This window comes from Rhopalosiphum maidis, chromosome 1 (assembly GCF_003676215.2).
Source record: "Rhopalosiphum maidis isolate BTI-1 chromosome 1, ASM367621v3, whole genome shotgun sequence".
Classification (NCBI taxonomy): Eukaryota; Metazoa; Arthropoda; class Insecta; order Hemiptera; family Aphididae; genus Rhopalosiphum; species Rhopalosiphum maidis.
The window spans coordinates 39,955,171-39,974,595 of record NC_040877.1 but is presented as its reverse complement, the minus strand read 5'-3'; the positions used below and the strand labels follow the sequence as shown (position 1 = coordinate 39,974,595).

The 19,425-nt window shown below is 27.0% G+C and overlaps 5 protein-coding genes across 5 annotated transcripts; 2 read left to right on the top strand and 3 right to left on the bottom strand.

Moving 5' to 3' along the window:
• The first annotated feature begins 742 nt into the window (after positions 1-742).
• Positions 743-7,249, top strand: LOC113560916 (calpain-3-like). The gene is made up of 5 exons (XM_026967045.1): positions 743-1,372; positions 5,570-5,641; positions 5,734-5,854; positions 6,803-6,903; positions 6,977-7,249. The coding sequence occupies exons 1-5, from the start codon at positions 1,148-1,150 to the stop codon at positions 7,247-7,249; spliced, it is 792 nt and encodes a 263-aa protein (XP_026822846.1). The 5' UTR covers positions 743-1,147.
• A 124-nt stretch (positions 7,250-7,373) lies between these two features.
• LOC113550725 (INO80 complex subunit B) lies at positions 7,374-9,381 on the bottom strand. Its single transcript, XM_026952770.1, has 4 exons — positions 8,966-9,381; positions 8,563-8,822; positions 8,229-8,502; positions 7,374-7,538 (listed from the first exon to the last, which is right to left on the bottom strand). Exons 1-4 carry the CDS (start codon positions 9,004-9,006, stop codon positions 7,397-7,399), a joined length of 717 nt encoding a protein of 238 aa, XP_026808571.1. The 5' UTR covers positions 9,007-9,381; the 3' UTR covers positions 7,374-7,396.
• Positions 9,382-9,516: 135 nt separating this feature from the next.
• Positions 9,517-10,619, top strand: LOC113550727 (zinc finger protein 511). The gene is made up of 4 exons (XM_026952775.1): positions 9,517-9,812; positions 9,875-10,079; positions 10,144-10,259; positions 10,333-10,619. The coding sequence occupies exons 1-4, from the start codon at positions 9,655-9,657 to the stop codon at positions 10,418-10,420; spliced, it is 567 nt and encodes a 188-aa protein (XP_026808576.1). The 5' UTR covers positions 9,517-9,654; the 3' UTR covers positions 10,421-10,619.
• Positions 10,620-12,707: 2,088 nt separating this feature from the next.
• Positions 12,708-13,578, bottom strand: LOC113549053 (mitochondrial import receptor subunit TOM22 homolog). Its single transcript, XM_026950199.1, has 4 exons — positions 13,314-13,578; positions 13,128-13,233; positions 12,934-13,061; positions 12,708-12,863 (listed from the first exon to the last, which is right to left on the bottom strand). Exons 1-4 carry the CDS (start codon positions 13,449-13,451, stop codon positions 12,801-12,803), a joined length of 435 nt encoding a protein of 144 aa, XP_026806000.1. The 5' UTR covers positions 13,452-13,578; the 3' UTR covers positions 12,708-12,800.
• A 2,775-nt stretch (positions 13,579-16,353) lies between these two features.
• LOC113548088 (WD repeat-containing protein 61-like) lies at positions 16,354-17,728 on the bottom strand. The gene is made up of 2 exons (XM_026948756.1): positions 17,046-17,728; positions 16,354-16,984 (listed from the first exon to the last, which is right to left on the bottom strand). Exons 1-2 carry the CDS (start codon positions 17,542-17,544, stop codon positions 16,512-16,514), a joined length of 972 nt encoding a protein of 323 aa, XP_026804557.1. The 5' UTR covers positions 17,545-17,728; the 3' UTR covers positions 16,354-16,511.
• Positions 17,729-19,425: the final 1,697 nt, after the last annotated feature.

Below are 19,425 nucleotides of genomic sequence, written 5' to 3'. Positions count from 1 at the left end.
AACAATATAAAACAATTGCATTATAATACATTTTATTTTATATTATAAACAGGATCCAGATGTAAAGTATATTATTTATTGGGTGTCTTGCATTCAAAGTATTTAGTTCATTTCAACAGATACTTCAAAGACGAAATTTTTACTCTGCACTTTTTTAATTTTATTCAATTATTTTCAGGTAATTTTATAAATTTACTAGATATATTAAAACAGTGTACAAACTCTTATAGTGTAAATTAGGAAATTTAAAATAATATCAAAAGAAATATTGATAACGTCTTTAGCTCCAGCGTTTATCTGATATGGTGTCTTTCTGGGATTTAAACAAATAACTACTGATTGGATAGTTTGAAATACATCGCGATCGCATTTATTTCCAGGATATCTACCTTACTCAGTTACTCACCTTTATTTTAGTTTTATTTTTTGTGCGTAATACACGTACATGCAAGTTTGATATTATGTTTTTGTATTATTGTTTAGTATTAAGAATTGAGATAAATAAGTATTAAAACAGCCGCTAGTTAAACCGCTGTTTGATATCTCTTGCGTACACATATTTTTTAATTAATTTATTACTAAAACGATTGAATTGTTGCGTTTCAATGTCATTTTTAGGACATTTAAAACCGAGACCAAATTAAAAAATGAATAATAATATCAAAAAATGTGTAAATCGCGTATAAACATAGACGCGTGATATATAACATTTTTATATCATAATACCTGCGCGAAAAACATCGAAAAATCGATGTCCGAACCTCGTAGGTATCCATACAGCAGAACACCCCCCGTGAACATACACAAAGAGGCGTATGTAGACGGCGAAACACGCGATGTGTCTATTATAAATGAGCGCGGTGCACCGCGGCCTGGTGTGGTTTGCGGCGTCGTCGGCGGCGGCTAGTGTGATGGGCGGTGAAACGTAGGGCACGCGTCGTCGTGTTTTCTGTGTGCGTGTGCTGCTGCGGACGGCGGCGGCGGCGGATTGGCAGACGTTTGCGCGGTTAAGTCGGGTCGACGATGAATGATAATATAATATTTTACAATAATATTGCGCGAACGGCGCGGCGTGCGGGTGTAACGTATACGCGTGTACGTTTGCCGCACATGTCGATAGCCCGCCGCAGTCGCGGGACATGCGGCCATGGGATGCGGACACTCGGATCGCAAGTCGTCCGGTTCGCGGACAACGGCGTCTGCGTCATCGTCGCCGGACCGTCGGGATGTCGTCGGTGCATGGTGCGGCGGCCGGGTCGCGCGCGGTGGCGACAACCGGCACGCCGATGACGCGTTCGCGCACTACAACAATTACGGCGCCGCGGGATTTCACGCCGGGTTTCCCGTCCACCGTATTACCAAAGTGACGCAGGTAAATCCGCGGACGGCGGTGGTGATGCGCCTGTACGGACGCTGCGGGGGGAATGCACAGCGCCGTGCAGATTCGCCCGTACGATTGTCCGTTGAAGCTGTAGTTATGAAATAACGACGAGGAAATAAATGTATTTGCCCGTTTGTGTCGATAACTTTTAAAAATATGGAACGATGTTGATGGCTTTTGCATTTTCATCCATTGGTTCATATACGATGTTATCTTAGCTAAAAATTAGTTTCACATGCTTCATACAGATTCAAAATATAATTATAAATTTCATTTTCAACTTTTGTGCTTTTTTATACCAGCTTTTTTGTTTACCAGTGTCATTGTTGCCCTATATTTTTACAAACTTTTTATGCTGTATGTTTCTTTTTTTCGTGTCATACAACCAAAATATTAGATGAATACGAACAAACGGTAATAAATCTACTGTAGGTTGATTTTATAAAATTTTATATTTCAAACAACATTTTTACATTTTTAAAAAAAATATTTGTTTGTCTATAATAGTAGAGGGTTTTTGTTATGATTATATTTAAACTTTAAAGTGTATACAGCAACTCGCTTTTATACAAACAAACGTCCATGTTAAATAGATAATTAAATTTATACATTTTAAATACTAAACGTTAAACCAAATTAAAATTATATTTTTAAACATAGCAAAAGTAAAATTGTTAACTGTGAATAGGTGAATAGGTAACCGATTACATAGTTTTGTAAGTGTATTATTATTTATTATTAATAATAATGATTAATGTCTATTAGGGCTGTGAATTTGTAGGAAAGTGCATTTTCTTATGGTGGTTGGGAAACGTAGCTTTTTAAGTACATAATTTTAATTATGTAATAACAAATCCATTTATGAAACTTTTATTTTGCAGTTTTTGAAGTTTTTAATATTTTTGTTCATTTTTTGGTATTTTTAATTAAATTTCATCAAATAACATCTTTGAGAAGTTTTTAAAAAATGTTTCAGGTGAATAGCATTATTAAAGAATCAATCAACTTCAAAATTTAAATTTAAATTAAGTGCATTTTTTATAATTTTTTTATTAAATAAATACATTTTTATGCATTTAATATTTTAATATAATGCATTTACTAATATCAATATAAATATGAAAATTAAATTAAAAACCATTTATAAGTATTATTATTATTATTATTATATTATGATTTTTGACATTTTAAATGCATTTCGCATTTTAAGTCCATATTTTATTGCATTTTTTAACATTTTAAATGCATTTTTCAAGGTTTTTTTAGTGCATTCAATTCACAGCCCTATTAATGCCTACTTACTTTTAATTATTATAAATTATAATAATATGCTATATCTTGAAAATCTCGTATAAGGTATCCTATAATAAACATCTTTGTACAAAATAAATAAATTAAAATGCAATATTTGAATAATAGATATTCATGCAGTTTTTAATTCTTAAGAAATATATTAATTTAAAAAAAAAGATGTTTGGTTAAATCGAATTTCACATCACAATTCATTAGTTAAAAGACTATCCTCTGCCACTCTCATCCCTAGAAGACAAAAAAGGTAATGGCCTAGAGACCTGCTATAACCATGTAGGAATATTAACTTAACTTGTCGGGTGGCACCCACTGGGACTCTAGAAGCCTTTTTATTCTAATTCTAAACGTCATACACTTACATATTATACATAAACCATGTTTATTGTAAATATAGGTTGTAAAAAAATTTTAAAAAATATATAATTTCTGAAATTTCCAATGTATATACTCCTAAGGTATTTAAAAAAATAACATCTATAAATAATAATGTTTAGTAAAAATTCACAAAAATAGATCTTTTTGTTATAATATTTAGTATGCTTACAGTGAAATTATGATAGCAAATAACTATTATAAAATTATAATAATATGGTAATAAATAATTATTATACGAATGTACTACAGTAAATAAATTGTTATTAGGTAACTATTTTTCATCGTGAAAAACTTGTTCAAATTTAATTAATTTTAATCTGCATTGATAGCTTCACTTGTTTATAAAATGATCTGTTTTTAATATTTTTTTGGTGGGCTCTCATAAATAAATCAATCTTATAATTATTTCCACTTGCGATTGATTTAGAAAAATTTAATCTGTTTTAATATTATTTAATATTTACTAACATAGTTGTTATTATTATTAATGCTAATAAATTTAGGTAACTGTATAATTGGATTAATTATACTACACCGTTTATATCCGTAAAAACTATAATTCTATAACTAATATATAATAGTTATCAGTGGCGTACCCAAAGGGAGGGGGTGTAGGGGTTTAATCCCCCAAGTTAAACATGTATAATAATTTATTTTATGGAATATTACATTTAGGCTAAGATCACACTATGCGCATAAATGGTAACCCCCCCTCCCCCATAAACGAATTTGTATACGCCTATGATACATAATATGTATATGAGCTAGAAGCCTAAAAGAAATAATCTAGCTAGTGTATATAAAGTTGGTTGATGATTATACATATTACTTCTACCTTGATTAAACGAAGAATCTAATTAAATGTTGAAATTCGCAAAAATAAAATTTGGCGATAACTTTTGCAATAACATAATATTTAATAATTATAAAATAAATATTTTCAGTATTTTTACGGCCCGACCATGGACTAAGATAGAGAGGACTATAAACGATATAGTGGGCAGGTGACGGGGAGCCGGACCGCAGTACCTTCTACCAGTGGCGTATCCAGAATTTTTTTAGGAGGGGGGCACACACTGTCTAAAATTTTATAAGACATATTTTAGTATGCGTTCATGTATACAAATAAATATAAATCTTTAAAACAAAAAATAGTAAATATGGCCAACGAGGGGGGCCATGGCCCCTCCCCTGGATATGTTACTGCCTTCTACCCTTCACTGCCAATATTGGTACATATATAGCCAACATGTACGCTATCTATATCATTATTCAATTTACCACCCAGCCACTAGGTAGTGTTAAGACCAGCTGTGTAATACAGAAATCAACAGGCACTTCGGGCCGTATTAAATTGGCTCGTTTCCAGCCTCACTATTTTAGTCCATGATCTCGACGAATAAGATACTAAAAAAGTGATATTATTAACTAACCATATTAAGGGGTCTTGCTATACCATAAATTTAAGGAGCAATATTTAGGCAATTTCTAATCTCTTCGTCGCCGAAAAATATAATTACAATTACCACATACAATTTTTATTGATGTACTTGAGTTGCTCATCTGTAGAGCTTCATTAAAAGCCAATTATTTGGATGATTAATTCGCTCTATTCACTATTGTTGCAAATTAATTATTCCACCCCTTCCAAATTCAGGGGGGGATGCCTCAGCCTAGAGGGGGAAACGTCTGGTACTGCAAAAATGTATGGGGCGATAAGGTACGGGAGAAAACGTCCAAATACCGTGAATTGTAATACATCAATAACATAATTACAAAAGGAAATCAGTAATTCTGAGTTATTTATAAATTTAGATTTCAAATCAAGAACAATTATGTTAATCTAAAATGTTTTTCAATAATTCAATAATCAATTCAATTTTTACCTTTTAAAAAGAATTACATCTTAATTTTTTAATAAATACAATAGATACATACAATGGCGTCGCCAAATATTTTTTATTGGAGGGCTATACCAGGCCAAATTTTTTTTCTGGTGGGCATTAATGTATGGCTACTCGATCACCCATTAATTTGTAATATGTTATATTTCTAAATAATTTCAAAAAATATACCTACTATATATTATTATCATAAATGTACTACAGTAACTTCAAATTTCTTCCACTTTCTTTTATTTGTATGTAACAATAACAATACACAACTTTTTATTTTTAATGTACGAGATTTTAGAAAGTGAGTAGTTAATATTAACTTTATTGAGTATTTTTATTTCTAAATGTGTAATAAAAGAATATTTAATTTTAATATAATAGTCAAACTTAAAATAATATAACTTAAGTCTAAAAACTCTTTAAATTAATTAATAATATTTTAATGATTTGCAATTTCTTTATTTACTTACATATTTTTAATCATAGGGAGGGGGCACTTGCATACTCTTGCCACTGTATAGCGCTGCCCCTAGGTACATAGTACTATTGTTTCTATAAATTATACTTCACTACTAATTATTAATAATTAATTTTGATATTTGATTAGGTTGAACAGGTGGATGTTTGTGAAGAACAAAATAATAAAATATCTATACATGATGATTATAACAATTCTCAAGTATGTACACAAATATATTTATTTTACTTTTAACATACATATTATAGTAATACAATTATTTTTAAAGTAACTTATTCTTATTTACCTTATAGGGGTTCCCAGAAGTATTGACAATTAATGGTAGTTGGATATATGGCTTAAATGCAGGAGGATCAAGGAATAATTTAGACATGTTTGAAACAAATCCTCAATATTTGCTCAAATTTCCTACAGGTTATATTTTATTATATTTATTAGGAGACACTAATTGACATTCAGTTGGTGGACATATTTTATACAGACCCCTATGGTCACGTAATTATAAAATAATTTATAACATAGTTTTTACATTTTTATTATACAGTAGACGTCGCTTATAAGACTCACGGATATAAGGTTCAGTCTCTTATTAGACTCAAAATCGTCTGGAACAGTCCAAACGTATAAAAATATATTTAAAAAAATTGGTTATAAAACTCAACATTTCGGTTATAAGACTCAAATTTCGTTAAATAAATAGTAGAAAATAAACTTTTTTGGTTATAATTTAAAAATAAATTGGTATTGAAAAATTAAATAATATTCGTGTTGATTATTTCTAGTTTTTGCTGGTACCTTATAACGTATAATAATTTTTATTGCAGATAAAAGTTCACATTTATCGCAACGATTATCGTTATTATAGTGAGGTATTTGATTATCTGATGGCTGCACAGTTATTGTAATTACGGGTACATAAATACACATATTTTTTCAAAATAAATAATAAATACATTATACATAAATCCTTTATAATTTTTATATTTTTATATGTAATATTTAACTATTATGATTTTAGTTTTTTTTATCAGAATTATTAAATTTATTCAATAATAAGTATGTAATATGTGTTAAAGAATTAAAATTAAAGCAAAATATGTAGTAAAATAAAATTTATAAATACGTAATTAATTTTTTTTCCCACTTCGCCTATAAGATTCATTCGGTTATAAGACTCACTTTGTGCTGGTCCCAAAGTGAGTCTTATAAGTGGCGTTTACTCTATAATAATGAATAATATTTGTTTTTGATCATAGGAAGTTTAGTTAAGTTTCAAAACAGACCTTCATAGAAATTAGTCGATGATCACTAGTATAATATATAATTATAAATATGTTTAAATTTTTTTTTTTTAATTTTCAGGAATCTTAGAAGAAAATTTATTTGTTACAATAAAAATAATATTAAAAATAAAACGAAAACACAAAAAAAATCCATTACACATTGCATTTTTTTTATTCAAAGTAAATTCAGCTATTATTTATTAGTTATTATTATTAAACTTTAAAATTATCATAAACAAACATATTTTTTTAGAATGATTGTGAACAAAAAGAAACATTAGGAGCTGAATATTTTTTGTGTACTGAACCAGAAGGTAGTTCAGGAGTTTTCAAAGCAAAACAAATGATTTCAGAAACATTTATAGTGTCTACATTGAGAAGCTATGTTATAGTACCAGCTACTTTCAAACCATTCCAACAAGGTGAATTTGTGATCAAAGTAATGGTTGACCGAAAAATTGATTCCGAATTAAAAAAATTGATACCGCCAACAAGACCATCTGTTGGAAATATTCACATACAATAAAAATCGTATTTTTTAGAATATTGATTTTATATGTTAATTATTTTATTTGAGTGCATTTACTTGTTACATAGTTAATAAAAAAATTAATGTATTTTTAAAAAAAATAAACGTCGTGTATACTATATATCCAAAAATAGGAATGCTTAATCAGCATACAGTATTCCAAATATTTAATTGATTTGCATTATAACATTGTAAACTACATAATGGTAAACCGGTTCGAGAACATGAATATTTCTTAGGATTTTCACAGCCATCTACACCACACATTTTTTGAGCAGGTGGAAGTCTATTTAAAACAAATCAATAAATTGTCTTAGTTAAATAAAGATGCAATTTAAATATAATTATTATGTTTTTACAAGTACAGGATGCGGCATAATGGACTCCCATATTTCAAATAATCATTAGTGCGTAATCAAACTGATTAGATTAAAGCGGTTTATTTTGCTGGATTAAGTTATTAATAAGGTTTTAAGTCGTCACCATGCCGTGATTCAGTGAACAACGTGGTTTTGTTTTTGAGGCATTTTTTAAAAACGCCAAATGTGTGACTACAACACAAAGCATTTCGCATTCGGTTCGGTTTGAATCCAAACAAAAGTGTCCTTGATCAGAAAAAGATTTTTAATTGGGTACAAAATTTAAGAATGATCTAGAGCCATTGAAGAATTAAAGGAGGCTATCCGTCAAGAACTTTCCAGGATTTCACTTAATATGCTGGCTAGAGTGATGGAAAACTTTTGAGAACGGCTCTATATGTGCATCGCTTGTTAAGGCAATCATTTGGATGAAAAATGTTTAAAAAATACTTTAAAAAAACCCTTGTATAATATAGTTTTTAAAACTAGAATTTTTTTTTCTATATCTTGTATTGTTTTTTTAAATTTACATTAGAAATGTGGGAGTCTATTACGCCGCATGCTGTATAAACTATTATAATTATATAATATGATTATTATTTGAAAATTAAACATACTTGATTATAGATTTTTTGAGAGGAAACTCAACACCTTCTGGAAACAGTAGAGACACTTTGTCATTTTTACTGACATAAATAATATTATTAACAGCCTTTCTTGCCATCCGGCCTTTAGCATTTGTTTTAGATTTGCTTTCATGTTTTTTCAATAATCTTTCCATAGTACGTTTTTTATCATTTTCTCTTTTTTCATCTGCTTGTTGTTTTCTTTTCTGTGATTTAATAGCTTTTTTTTGTAACATTTCTGGAGTTAATATCTTTTCACGATACCCTATAATTATTAAATTATTAATAAATTTTATTAAAATAGCAATAATTTAAATTTAAAGACCTGAAGGTAATGCAACGAGTTCTTCGGTGAATTCTTTATCAGACTTTCTATCAAACATAGCTCTTTGTCTAGCAGTCATCATTTTTGGATCTTTTTTTTTAATTTTCTTCAGCTCATCATCAACTTCATCCAATTTACCCGTTTCAATTGCTTTTAACCATCGTTCTTCATCACTTGATCCTGGATTGTCTTTATTATTTTTAACTTTTTTTTTCTTCATTGCTGAACTTTGCAAAGTTGATTTAGTTGTAAGTGGTGGACTAAAACAGTACATTTTAATAATAATAATATATATTATACTTATAAGGTTATAAAGTATTTAATTTCTCCAGTTAATTTATAGTTTTTGATTTAATTTAAATTGGAAATAATTCAATAATTTACTAATATGAAAAACACTAACCTGGATGTCATCACATCAACATATTCATCATGACCAGACATGTTGATTTAAATTTAATTAGTAGTAGCAAATACAATTAACCAATAATTATACACAGAAAAGTATGGAACGTATTTATATTTGTTCTAAAATGTACATATAACTTATCATTAAAATCTTGAAAATAATAATATAAATAAGTAGTTCATAATTGTCTACATTACTATAATTATAAAATTAAAAATAAATTTTATAATTATTATAGCACTGAAAGATATACAAGTAGCGATTTTCGAAGCTGGTACGAAACTAGAGATTAGTATATTCTATAAAAAAAATAAGTCTTCGATATTTTTTATGAATGCCTAGTTACTATTTTATTAATTATTATTGATACTTTTTTATTAATAACTTTGTAAAGAATAAAGATCTTTATATATTGGTCTTATTCTGTCATTTAGTGTTATCACAAATGGTTGAATCTTATCCATGAATTAAGATATCATGATATAATCACAGAATATATTATTCTGTAGTTCAATGGTATAGCGGGTTGTTATCACTAAAAAAATTGGATAGATTATTTAATTATTTCGTCATGAATTATGGTATTTGATTTTGGTGTGTGTGTACGATATAAAAAACATTAAAAAATTATTGTTTTCATAATTTTAAATTGTAATTAATAATATTAGAACTTATTATAAGTCATGTCGTCGGAGAACATAGAGAAACTTCGATATTTACTTGCTCAAGGAACAGGGCATAAGCGTATGGACGATGACCTTTTCAAGAAATTCGACAACTCACATAAAATCTATACACGAGTTGGAGTTTTTGAAATTTTTGAAAAATCTGAAGAAAAAAAGTATACCAATAGTTTTTATTTTATAATATTTTAATCTTGGAAATAACTAAATTAACTTTCAGGAGTGATGATAGTTTCTTATGCAATGTGGATGGTTGTGTTTCAAGTTTCACTTCAATGGCTGATTATGATTCACATTATAATTCAAATCATCGTTACACTTGCACTTACTGTCGTAAATTATTACAATCGGCACATCTCTTGGATTTGCATTTGAGTGAATTGCATGACAACTTTTTTAAAGCCTGCTCGGAAAAAAAACCTATGGTATTACTTCAAGTATTAATATATAATTATAATGTTTTGAATATTATTTTATATATAATTACAGTTTAAATGTTTTGTTGAAACATGTCAAACATTATTTTGGAATTCTGAAGAACGAAAAACTCATTGTATAAATATTCATAAAATGCCAAAGAGTTTCTTGCGGCATTATGCAAATAAGTAATAATACAAATAATTATTTATTTATACTATTACTGTCAAATTAATATATTTTCTTATTTTTATACTTTAGGAAAAATCATAAGAAAAACCAGAAAATTAAACCTGCTGAACCTCCAAATTTAGAAGGAATGTTAGATTCAAACATGGTTATAGATTAATTAAAAAAAAAATTTAAACTAATATACCCTATCAACAATATATATTATACAGATAACTTTCTATTCAAGTGTTGGAAAACTAAGTATGAATTACTGTATGAATCAACAAAATTACTTACGAATTTGTCTTATGAATTATTATGTTGTACTCTTAAACTAGTTACTAATCAATAAATGAAATATTATATGGTCTGAAAAAGTTTTTATTCTTTCATTTTACACAATCATACCAAATATATTTTATCACTTTTGTGACTTTCATCATAATTTCTAATAGATAATTCTTGAAGTTCATGTTCAAAATCTTTATTTTCATCATTTATGGTTTATTTGGAGGTTTATGGTAAGAAACTTTCGTACTGTCAAGCAAAATATTTTAATTTCATAATGATTTATTGACCTCAAAAACAGACTTTTTGGGATTCTATAAATTAACTTTTTATTAGGCATAAATCATTATTCAATACTAATTTAAATAATATTTAAATATGAAAAAGTTTTAGTTATAAATTTATTGCAGGTACATCGATATATTTCTTAATTTAACAATATATTTCCCTCCAAGTTTCTTTTTTTTTTTTATATACGTTTTGTTGAAGATTCATCTCTGATATTTATTGAATCTTCCGTATTATGATTATTATAAAATTTGTCATGGCCTAATATTATGTAGTTATAATATCTACTCAGCCATTTGTTTTTACAAAGTATCTATTATTTTCAATGTTAGCAATAAACAGATACATATGTTGTTATAGAATAAAGTAATAAATTAGAAATATGTATAATTTCAAATGATGACCAGTTAATTACTTAATTTTGGTCATATACTTAGTTTGTGGGTTATATATTCGAACAACTGTTATTTGTAAAAGAGAATACAATTTTTAACTCTTTTAAAAATAACTGTAAGTTTCTTGTATTTCCTTCCAAGTCAATAAAACACTAGTCAACTATATTTAAATAAATAAAATGTATCTTGTGATTATGTAAATAATGTTAGGTTAACCACATTAAAAATCAAGTAATAATGAATAAAAGCATGTTTTAGTTTACAGTAATTTATGTATAAATATTTATGCTCAGCCAAAAAATAAATGATTTTTATACAGTGAAACTTCCATATAATGAAGTCGCTTGGGAAACAAAAACAATTTGTAATATAAATTAATTTGTTAAATAGAATAACATATTTTTTTTACATGATTATATATTTTATATTCTATATTGTATTAAAAAAAAAATTAAAAATTATTGAAAAATATATATTAAATACATATCATATTATAAATCTTATTACACATTTATCTATTTAATTAATTATTAAGAAATAATTAGCAAGTATTGTTTATTTATTATTTTTATAAATTGTACTTTTTACGTAAAATGTTTTGATTTCGTTTCCAAAAACGGGTTTGTTATCGAATAGTTTATTCATTATATAGAAACATTAGATTCTTATTTCAGAAATAAATGTATATATGATTAACAATAAAGGTCATGGTTCTCTAAAATAATTAGTTAAATGAAAGTTTTACTGTACTATATTTTATTATTTTACTGCAGTCCTAAGCAATACTATGTATATTTAATTAGTAAAGTATGTATACACAAAACAATCAGTAAGTATACAATATTTTATAACTCTTGGATCCAGAGGTAAACGAACAGAGGCCTGGCCATGGCCTATGTATTACTTTCCATGAGAACGTAAGAAAAGTAATAGTGAAGTTGCTTTCATTAAATAGCTCAATAGTAAATGGTAAGCAAACCAACATTTTGTTGTTAAACTCCTATATAGTTCTTGTGAAAATAGTTTTGTTTTAGACATTTAAATAACAGATGTTGTCTATAAAATATTAGTGTTTTGAAAACATATAAAAATAATAAATACAATAATTATTTCATTAACTTATACAAAATCTTATTCAATAATATCGTTAAGTTATCTATTGACAAAAGCTTTGAGAAAAAATTATTTTTATATGTTCAACATATACCTATCATTTTTGTATTTAAATAAAAGTGATGAAATTAATTTTTATTGCAAGTGAAAGGAATTAAATCTTTTAATTGTAATATACATTTTTATTAATACAACTTATTAAATTAGCTGTGATATACATAAAGGACTACTCACATTTAAATAACATAATTATTAAATTATCTGTTATTCAGATTTGTAAAAAAGTTACATAAAAAGTATAATTTTTTAAGTGTCTTTATTGTATTTTTTAATTTAATTCACTTATCCTTAGTAAAAAATAAAAAGTAATGAAAACAAAACTTCAAGACTAAATAGATTTAATACAAATATTTATTCGGCAAAATAATAAACTAAGGTAGATAGGTTAAAAATATAATATACGATGAAAATATATTAATTAGGCAGCATAGTAGTTCCTCCACCCAAGTTGCCACCACTACCAGGACCAAGAAGCAGCTAAAATAAAACAAAAATGAATTATAAAATTTAATATACTTCTTTATTAATAAAATATTAAGACACTAACTTGTTTTGAATGATTTTTCTGCGCTTCTTCCATTTGTATGCGTTCAGTTTCAAATAATACGGGCATAAGTAATAGAGCCGCTGTTGTTGAGACATACCATGTCGAAGTACACGCAAATAAATAAGTTTCTGCAAATGGTTTTAGATTATTCAACAATTCACGGTAAGTGTGGAAGAACCTAACCAATATCTTACCTAAGATAACTTTACCAGCGGTATTAACTATTTTTTCGGTACCGTTTCTTAGAGAATCTGGAAACATTTCAGTTAACGCCCATAGACGTTCACCCAAAGTTTCATCCTATACATGGTAATAAAGATATTGTATAAAAATGTGCTTAAATAAGGCAACGTGGATTATGTATAAGTATATTAACAAACTTCTTCGTCGTCATCGAAGTTTTCTGACATTGGTGTCACATCCTTATTGCTGTCCGTCATTGATTCCATGCCGCTGTCTGTGCTCCAAGGTTGTACCTTGTCTGAATCCGACAATTCTAAATCCTCCGCAGTGGTCATTAGACTAAAATGACCGGTAGCAGTGTCAATTACCGTAGGAGGAGCAAAGTGAAAACGTGTGGAAATGGAAAAAGATTAGGAATTATGATGTATTATACGGTAATACGGTATGCTATGGCCATTCACTGTAATACAGGCAAGGCGGCGGTGATAACCTTATCAAATAAACAATCAATAGGCTCTTATCAGCTGTTCCTAACTAATATAGACTTCGATTCTCTTTGACAACATCAGAAATAAATTCATCTGAATTGTATTTTGCAATTTAAACAAATCTTTTTATAGAATCTACAAAAACAATACAACGGTTTTTTAAATTATTATCTTCGTATAATCTGAGAGAATACTATCTGTTGTCAGATATCCGTAAGACATGTAGGTGTTATATATATGTATATGTAATATATTATGTAAATATATAATATTTCAGATGTAATAGTTGTGTTAAATTCTCAGATGTAATAAATGTATATCATGACAATATATATATATTCATACATTTTGTCATGATATATATTACCTATATACTATTATTTGTTGAATTATTTGAATTCATTTTTAATTAATATATCCAGTTGACCATTCCACTACATTTGATTGCAGATAACGTCATGGGTGTGCGCAGGCCTCTTTTTCAGGATATGCAGAAGGCCACTGGTGCCCCTATAATTATTTTTCTTGTACAAAAAGGTTTTTTTCCAGAGTCGATTTTCGCCCCTTAAAAGAGCTTCAGGGTATGCACTAGGCAGCTGCAATGCTCCTGCGCACGCCTATGGGTAACGTACGTGTTTACGTAATTAAATAATAATATACTTAATTATAAAATCACGTCTGTAAAACTTTAGTTTTAAATTATCTGAAGAAAAAATGTTAGATTGTATAGTTGTATTAGAATTAGTTAGATATTGGCATAGGTTTATCTTTTTAATATTTTTTATATGTGAAACCAGTTAAAAATATGTTTTGATCTTCAAATTTGGAGGAGACTTGGAAAGTGTGAATTGATTCATACTTCGTGGTAAAAATAGACAATAGCTTAATCTAAATAGGTATAATATTGAAAACGACAATGAAGTTATGAACCTTATAATAAAACGACAATATAGTTATTTTTTCGATAATTAGATAAATCAAAATTGATGAAGATTTGAACTTCAAAATCTCTATTTATTGGTAGGTATCTCAATATTTACGATTTATTTACACTCCTTACTTCATAGAGTATTTAATTGTGATTTTACTTTTGTTTTATATTTTTAATACTATATAATGAACAATAAAAAAAGCTTTAAGGAAAACAATTGAATTGCGTGACTCGTGGCAGTGGAAAATTAACTAAATAATATATATGATGTATGAAAAAAATATCCCTAAAGAAATCAAGTGGATAAAAAATCTGACATAAAAATAATTTCATGTATGAAGGGTTTTGACCAACATTTTAATGCATTTCAGCAAATATTCTGTTTAGGTATACTACATATATATAGATATTGAGTATAATATAATAAATTATGCTTTTTCATCCTTCTATTGTTTACTTATGAGCTATGACCTACCATCTACGTATTTAGCCATTCACATTTCACCCAATTTATATTTTGTTACGCTTTAATAATTCTTAATGAATGGATTTTGTTGTTAACCTGGATTACCGCTTATTACTCACTGAAAAACATTATTTATGACCGTCGTATAAAATTGTTTAACTTGCCTTATTTAAAACCAATAACCAATCAATGGCGTAGATACATTTTTCATTTGGAAAGGGTACTAATTCTATAATTCATGTATTTGAAATTCATAAAAAATTTAAAATATATGGTTATAATTAGAATTAATTGATGATTTTGTTACCTACCAGGCACAAACACAGGAAAAAATTTCGGGAGATTTTGAAAAAATGCATATAATTATCATACTATTAATTTGTAGGACAGGTAATTTATTTTTTGTTCCTCATATTTTGGAGGGGGTTTAAACACCTAAAACCCCCCCTAATTCGCGCTTGTTACCTACTCATAGTATGTATCAACAATCAATAGTTTAGGTTTAAAAAAAAAAAAAAAAATAAATATTTATTCATTTTTATTTTATAAAATAAGATTTACTCTTCAATTTTTATTTGATAATTTTAAATTTATAGTTTAAAGTAGGTTTATAAGAAATGGAGTCTACAATAATTAAGAAGTCATAGTACTTAATAATCTTCGAACATTTATAATTATGTAAAACCATATTTAAGGACTATTATACTCGCTATATTATACATTTACAATACTTAGAAATTACTAATTAAATTTTGATTTAAAAAATAATCATTGGTTTTAACAGCTTCCAATGTCTAAAGAATGTTTAAAGAATTAAAAATGTGGTTTTTTAGTTTACTTAAGAATTCTAAGAATCATAATTTAAACAAATCAATAAAGTTTCTATTTGTTGAAAGCTAAATGAAAAAAATACTAAAGGAAGAAATGAGTGTGAATCCTACTTTATATAAATACATAACCTTATTTTTGTGTATCTTTGAAATTTTAAATCACAAAAAACAGCAAAATTTAATATGTCTGAAAAAGTTATTGAATGTTTGAGGTCTGATTACAATATTTGTTTATTTTTAATTTTTAAATTAGTTTGAAAATTAAATAAAATAAAATTCCTTATTTTATATCTTTACAACAATACTTGAGTATAATTTTAAATATTTTTAAACACCTTTTTACTAAATTGTATTTCTTAATTTTTTTTTTTTACTTTTAAATATACTATACAAAATATGATTGGTAAAATTTAAATAATAAAAAGGAAGTTTTTATTTTATATATTATATCATATGATTATCTTCAAGTAGAATTGATTATTTTTTTGGTTGAATTAAAAAAAAAAAAAAAAATGCAAAGTATACATATAAGGCAATTGTATAACTTATATTGAGCCAAATTAAATTACAATTTTTACACTGACAACATTTGAAACGGGTGTGTATTGTTTATAATATATTATTTACACCAATACATTTAAATTAATCAGTATTATATACACAGGAAATTAGTTAGATTATTAAAGTGATGAATATATATTAATTGATGCATCATCAGATACTGATACCATTTTATCTCCAGTCGAGTTATATTTCACACACCATACTTTGTCTTTATGTTCTTTTAGTGTATTTAAACAACTACGGTTGCTTACATCCCAAACTTTAACCGTATTATCAGCACTGCCCGAAACAAAGCTTTTACAATCTGGAGAAAAGTCTACACTTAATACCCATGAACCATGACCAGATACAGTTCCCAATACTTCAGCATGATGAACCGCATAGATTTTCATCTGACCATCATCTGCTCCTGTTAATAAATACTTTGAATCTGATGAAAAGCATAATGATCGAATTGGCATAGCATGTCCTTCAAGTGTATGAGTAAGTTTACCAGACAACACATCAAAAACATTAATGATGCCATCTAAAGCACCACAAGCTATGTATTTACCATCCGGACTATACGCTATGCTTAATGTAAATTTTCCTATTAAAAAAAAAAAAATTATATTAATTTTACATTAATCATTTTAAGCCTATTAATATACCTCTAGTGTCAAATGTTTGTTCTTGTTTTCCGGTTTCAACGCCAAACAAATTAATTTTACCACAATGACTACCAGAAATAATGTAGTTATCATCTGGTGAAAATGCAATAGTCCACAATTCGACAGGTCCAATTGAGAATGTTTTTATTTTTTCTCCTGTCGTAGTGTTCCATAGCATTAATGTGGAATCTAATGCACTGGATGCAATAATCGATGCGTCTGAATTTAGTGCAACAGATATAACACCTAGTGTATGTTCACTAAGAGTTTTGTCCAGATTGAGATTGGTGGTCTTATCATAATTCCATATTTTTACAGTTTCATCAATAGAACCAGTAACTATACAATCGGATGAAAGTTCTTGTACTTCTTCATCAGACTCGTCACCTTTATCAAAATCTTCTCGATCAATAGTCTTTGTGGTTCGCAATTCACCCCAATCACATGCCCAAATACTGTCATCATGAGCATTACTATGTTTATACGCTAACGTATGCATTTGACAGAACTAAAATTATTTAATTAATTTACAATATGACTTATACAATAATTATATGTATAACATTAAGAAACAATTAAAAAGTATAAATTAACACTAGTCAACAAAATAATTTATAACTTAAAAACCGCTATCTCAAATTCTCAAATGTTAAATTTTTGTTATATAAATCGTGATTTTTAAACATTGTAAAGATTGTAAACAGTGTTATACAAATGAAATATTTTATCAACATAACCTAAAACCAATGAACAATGTCGCCAACTCTATTCTATGTTCAATCGTGAAAATCATAAATTGTAAGACGGCGTATTAGCTATGCAATTTAGCTACATATATGTTTTGGTGGTTTGAGAACAAGTTCATTTTAATTTATTTATTATCACTCTTATAATATAATAATATTATATATTATATTTTTTTATGAATAACAGAATAGATACAGCGGTTAAAATCCAACTATCTTACAATTATATAAAAACGATCAGATTACGTTTCAGTCGTTGGATTAAATTAGTTAGAAAAATAAATAATGATTAAAATGCGTATCTTACCTGAGTAATGGTCCTGATATATTTCATTTATATATATATATATATATTATACAGCTGTGATAATAAAATACAATACCAATTAATGGTGGATGGAGAAATAAACATATTAAGTACATATATTTCAAGATAAATACGATGTACTCTGTTTGCCAAGAGAATGTAGTTACTTCACGCATACAACTATAGCTAAGGAAAGGTGATTTGGGCAGTTATGGCAGAGACGCAGCTAGAGTACGATGGGCTTTGATTTTTGTGCAACCACATTTTCTCAGTCAATGGAGCTAAAGAATCAGCGAGTATTAAGTATAGAAATATTTTTTCATAGATTTTCTACTATCTATATTATAATCAACATAACTTTAAGTATACATATTTCCTGAACAATTTAAAGATTTTAATGACTAAATATCAATTACAATAAGCAAATATACAAAAAAAAAAAAAAAAATAGAGTAAATAATATTCAAGCTTAATACAAATAATAATAAATTGTGTTGAAATATATTATATAAAAATTAGAGTTTAAAACAATGGGGTAAAACGAAGTATTTGCCCTAGATTCCACCTATACATAAAATATTACTTAATTTATACATATTATAGAATGATAATAAAATATTTTAATTTTTAAAATTTTCATTATTGGAAACATATTTTATAATGAGTGAATTAGGATTAAAGATATATACATTAAAAATATAGTTTAAGATCATTAAAGATTTATTTCGTTGAGAATAATAATACTATAACCATTACGTTTTTCCTATAAAAAATTAATTCTATAGTTTAGTTTAATTTGACGATAAGACAATAAACATTTAACAAAGTAAAATTTATCTTTTGGATCACTTGGCTGAGCTTTGGATTACGTGGGTCGTGGGTTGACTTCAAGACTTATGATAAGCTCTTTATGCTTAACTATTTTACTTAATAATGGTATATTGATCAAGACACAGTTATTTTTATATTAAGCAAAAAAAGTAATTAAGAATTTTTACAAGTGCTTTCTATATATATATGATGTACTGTTGTATATTTATACATTGAATAATATATTGTAAACACTGGGTGATCTATTTAACGAAATTCATTAATTGTTTTTTGTAAATTTAAATTTTTGGGATTGATAATAAAGAGAAATAAAATAAAATGTTTTAAACTAATTAATATTATTTCTAACTGAAGTTATTGTAACATTTGATATATTTATAGACACTTTTTTAGATTGAAAAAGTTTTAAAAAATAAATTATCCCGCTGTCTAAATATATTGATTCAAAATTTATCTTAAAAGTCGAAACATGAATAGATTATATTTAAAAAATATA

Excerpts from the sequence above, each read along its gene's own strand:
- LOC113550727 (XM_026952775.1), top strand. The coding sequence starts at position 9,655 with ATGTCGTCGGAGAACATAGAGAAACTTCGATATTTACTTGCTCAAGGA. Across the intron at positions 10,080-10,143 it reads GCTCGGAAAAAAAACCTATG|TTTAAATGTTTTGTTGAAAC; the intron begins GTATTACTTCAA and ends ATATAATTACAG. Across the intron at positions 10,260-10,332 it reads TTGCGGCATTATGCAAATAA|GAAAAATCATAAGAAAAACC; the intron begins GTAATAATACAA and ends TTTATACTTTAG.
- LOC113550725 (XM_026952770.1), bottom strand. The coding sequence starts at position 9,006 with ATGTCTGGTCATGATGAATATGTTGATGTGATGACATCCAG. Across the intron at positions 8,823-8,965 it reads GTTGATGTGATGACATCCAG|TCCACCACTTACAACTAAAT; the intron begins GTTAGTGTTTTT and ends GTACTGTTTTAG. Across the intron at positions 8,503-8,562 it reads ACTCGTTGCATTACCTTCAG|GGTATCGTGAAAAGATATTA; the intron begins GTCTTTAAATTT and ends TAATAATTATAG.
- LOC113548088 (XM_026948756.1), bottom strand. The coding sequence starts at position 17,544 with ATGCATACGTTAGCGTATAAACATAGTAATGCTCATGATGACAGTATT. Across the intron at positions 16,985-17,045 it reads ACAAACATTTGACACTAGAG|GAAAATTTACATTAAGCATA; the intron begins GTATATTAATAG and ends TTTTTTTAATAG.
- LOC113560916 (XM_026967045.1), top strand. The coding sequence starts at position 1,148 with ATGGGATGCGGACACTCGGATCGCAAGTCGTCCGGTTCGCGGACAACG. Across the intron at positions 5,642-5,733 it reads ATGATTATAACAATTCTCAA|GGGTTCCCAGAAGTATTGAC; the intron begins GTATGTACACAA and ends TTTACCTTATAG. Across the intron at positions 6,904-6,976 it reads TTGCATTTTTTTTATTCAAA|AATGATTGTGAACAAAAAGA; the intron begins GTAAATTCAGCT and ends ATATTTTTTTAG.
- LOC113549053 (XM_026950199.1), bottom strand. The coding sequence starts at position 13,451 with ATGACCACTGCGGAGGATTTAGAATTGTCGGATTCAGACAAGGTACAA. Across the intron at positions 13,234-13,313 it reads ACTTCGATGACGACGAAGAA|GATGAAACTTTGGGTGAACG; the intron begins GTTTGTTAATAT and ends TACCATGTATAG. Across the intron at positions 12,864-12,933 it reads AGAAAAATCATTCAAAACAA|CTGCTTCTTGGTCCTGGTAG; the intron begins GTTAGTGTCTTA and ends GTTTTATTTTAG.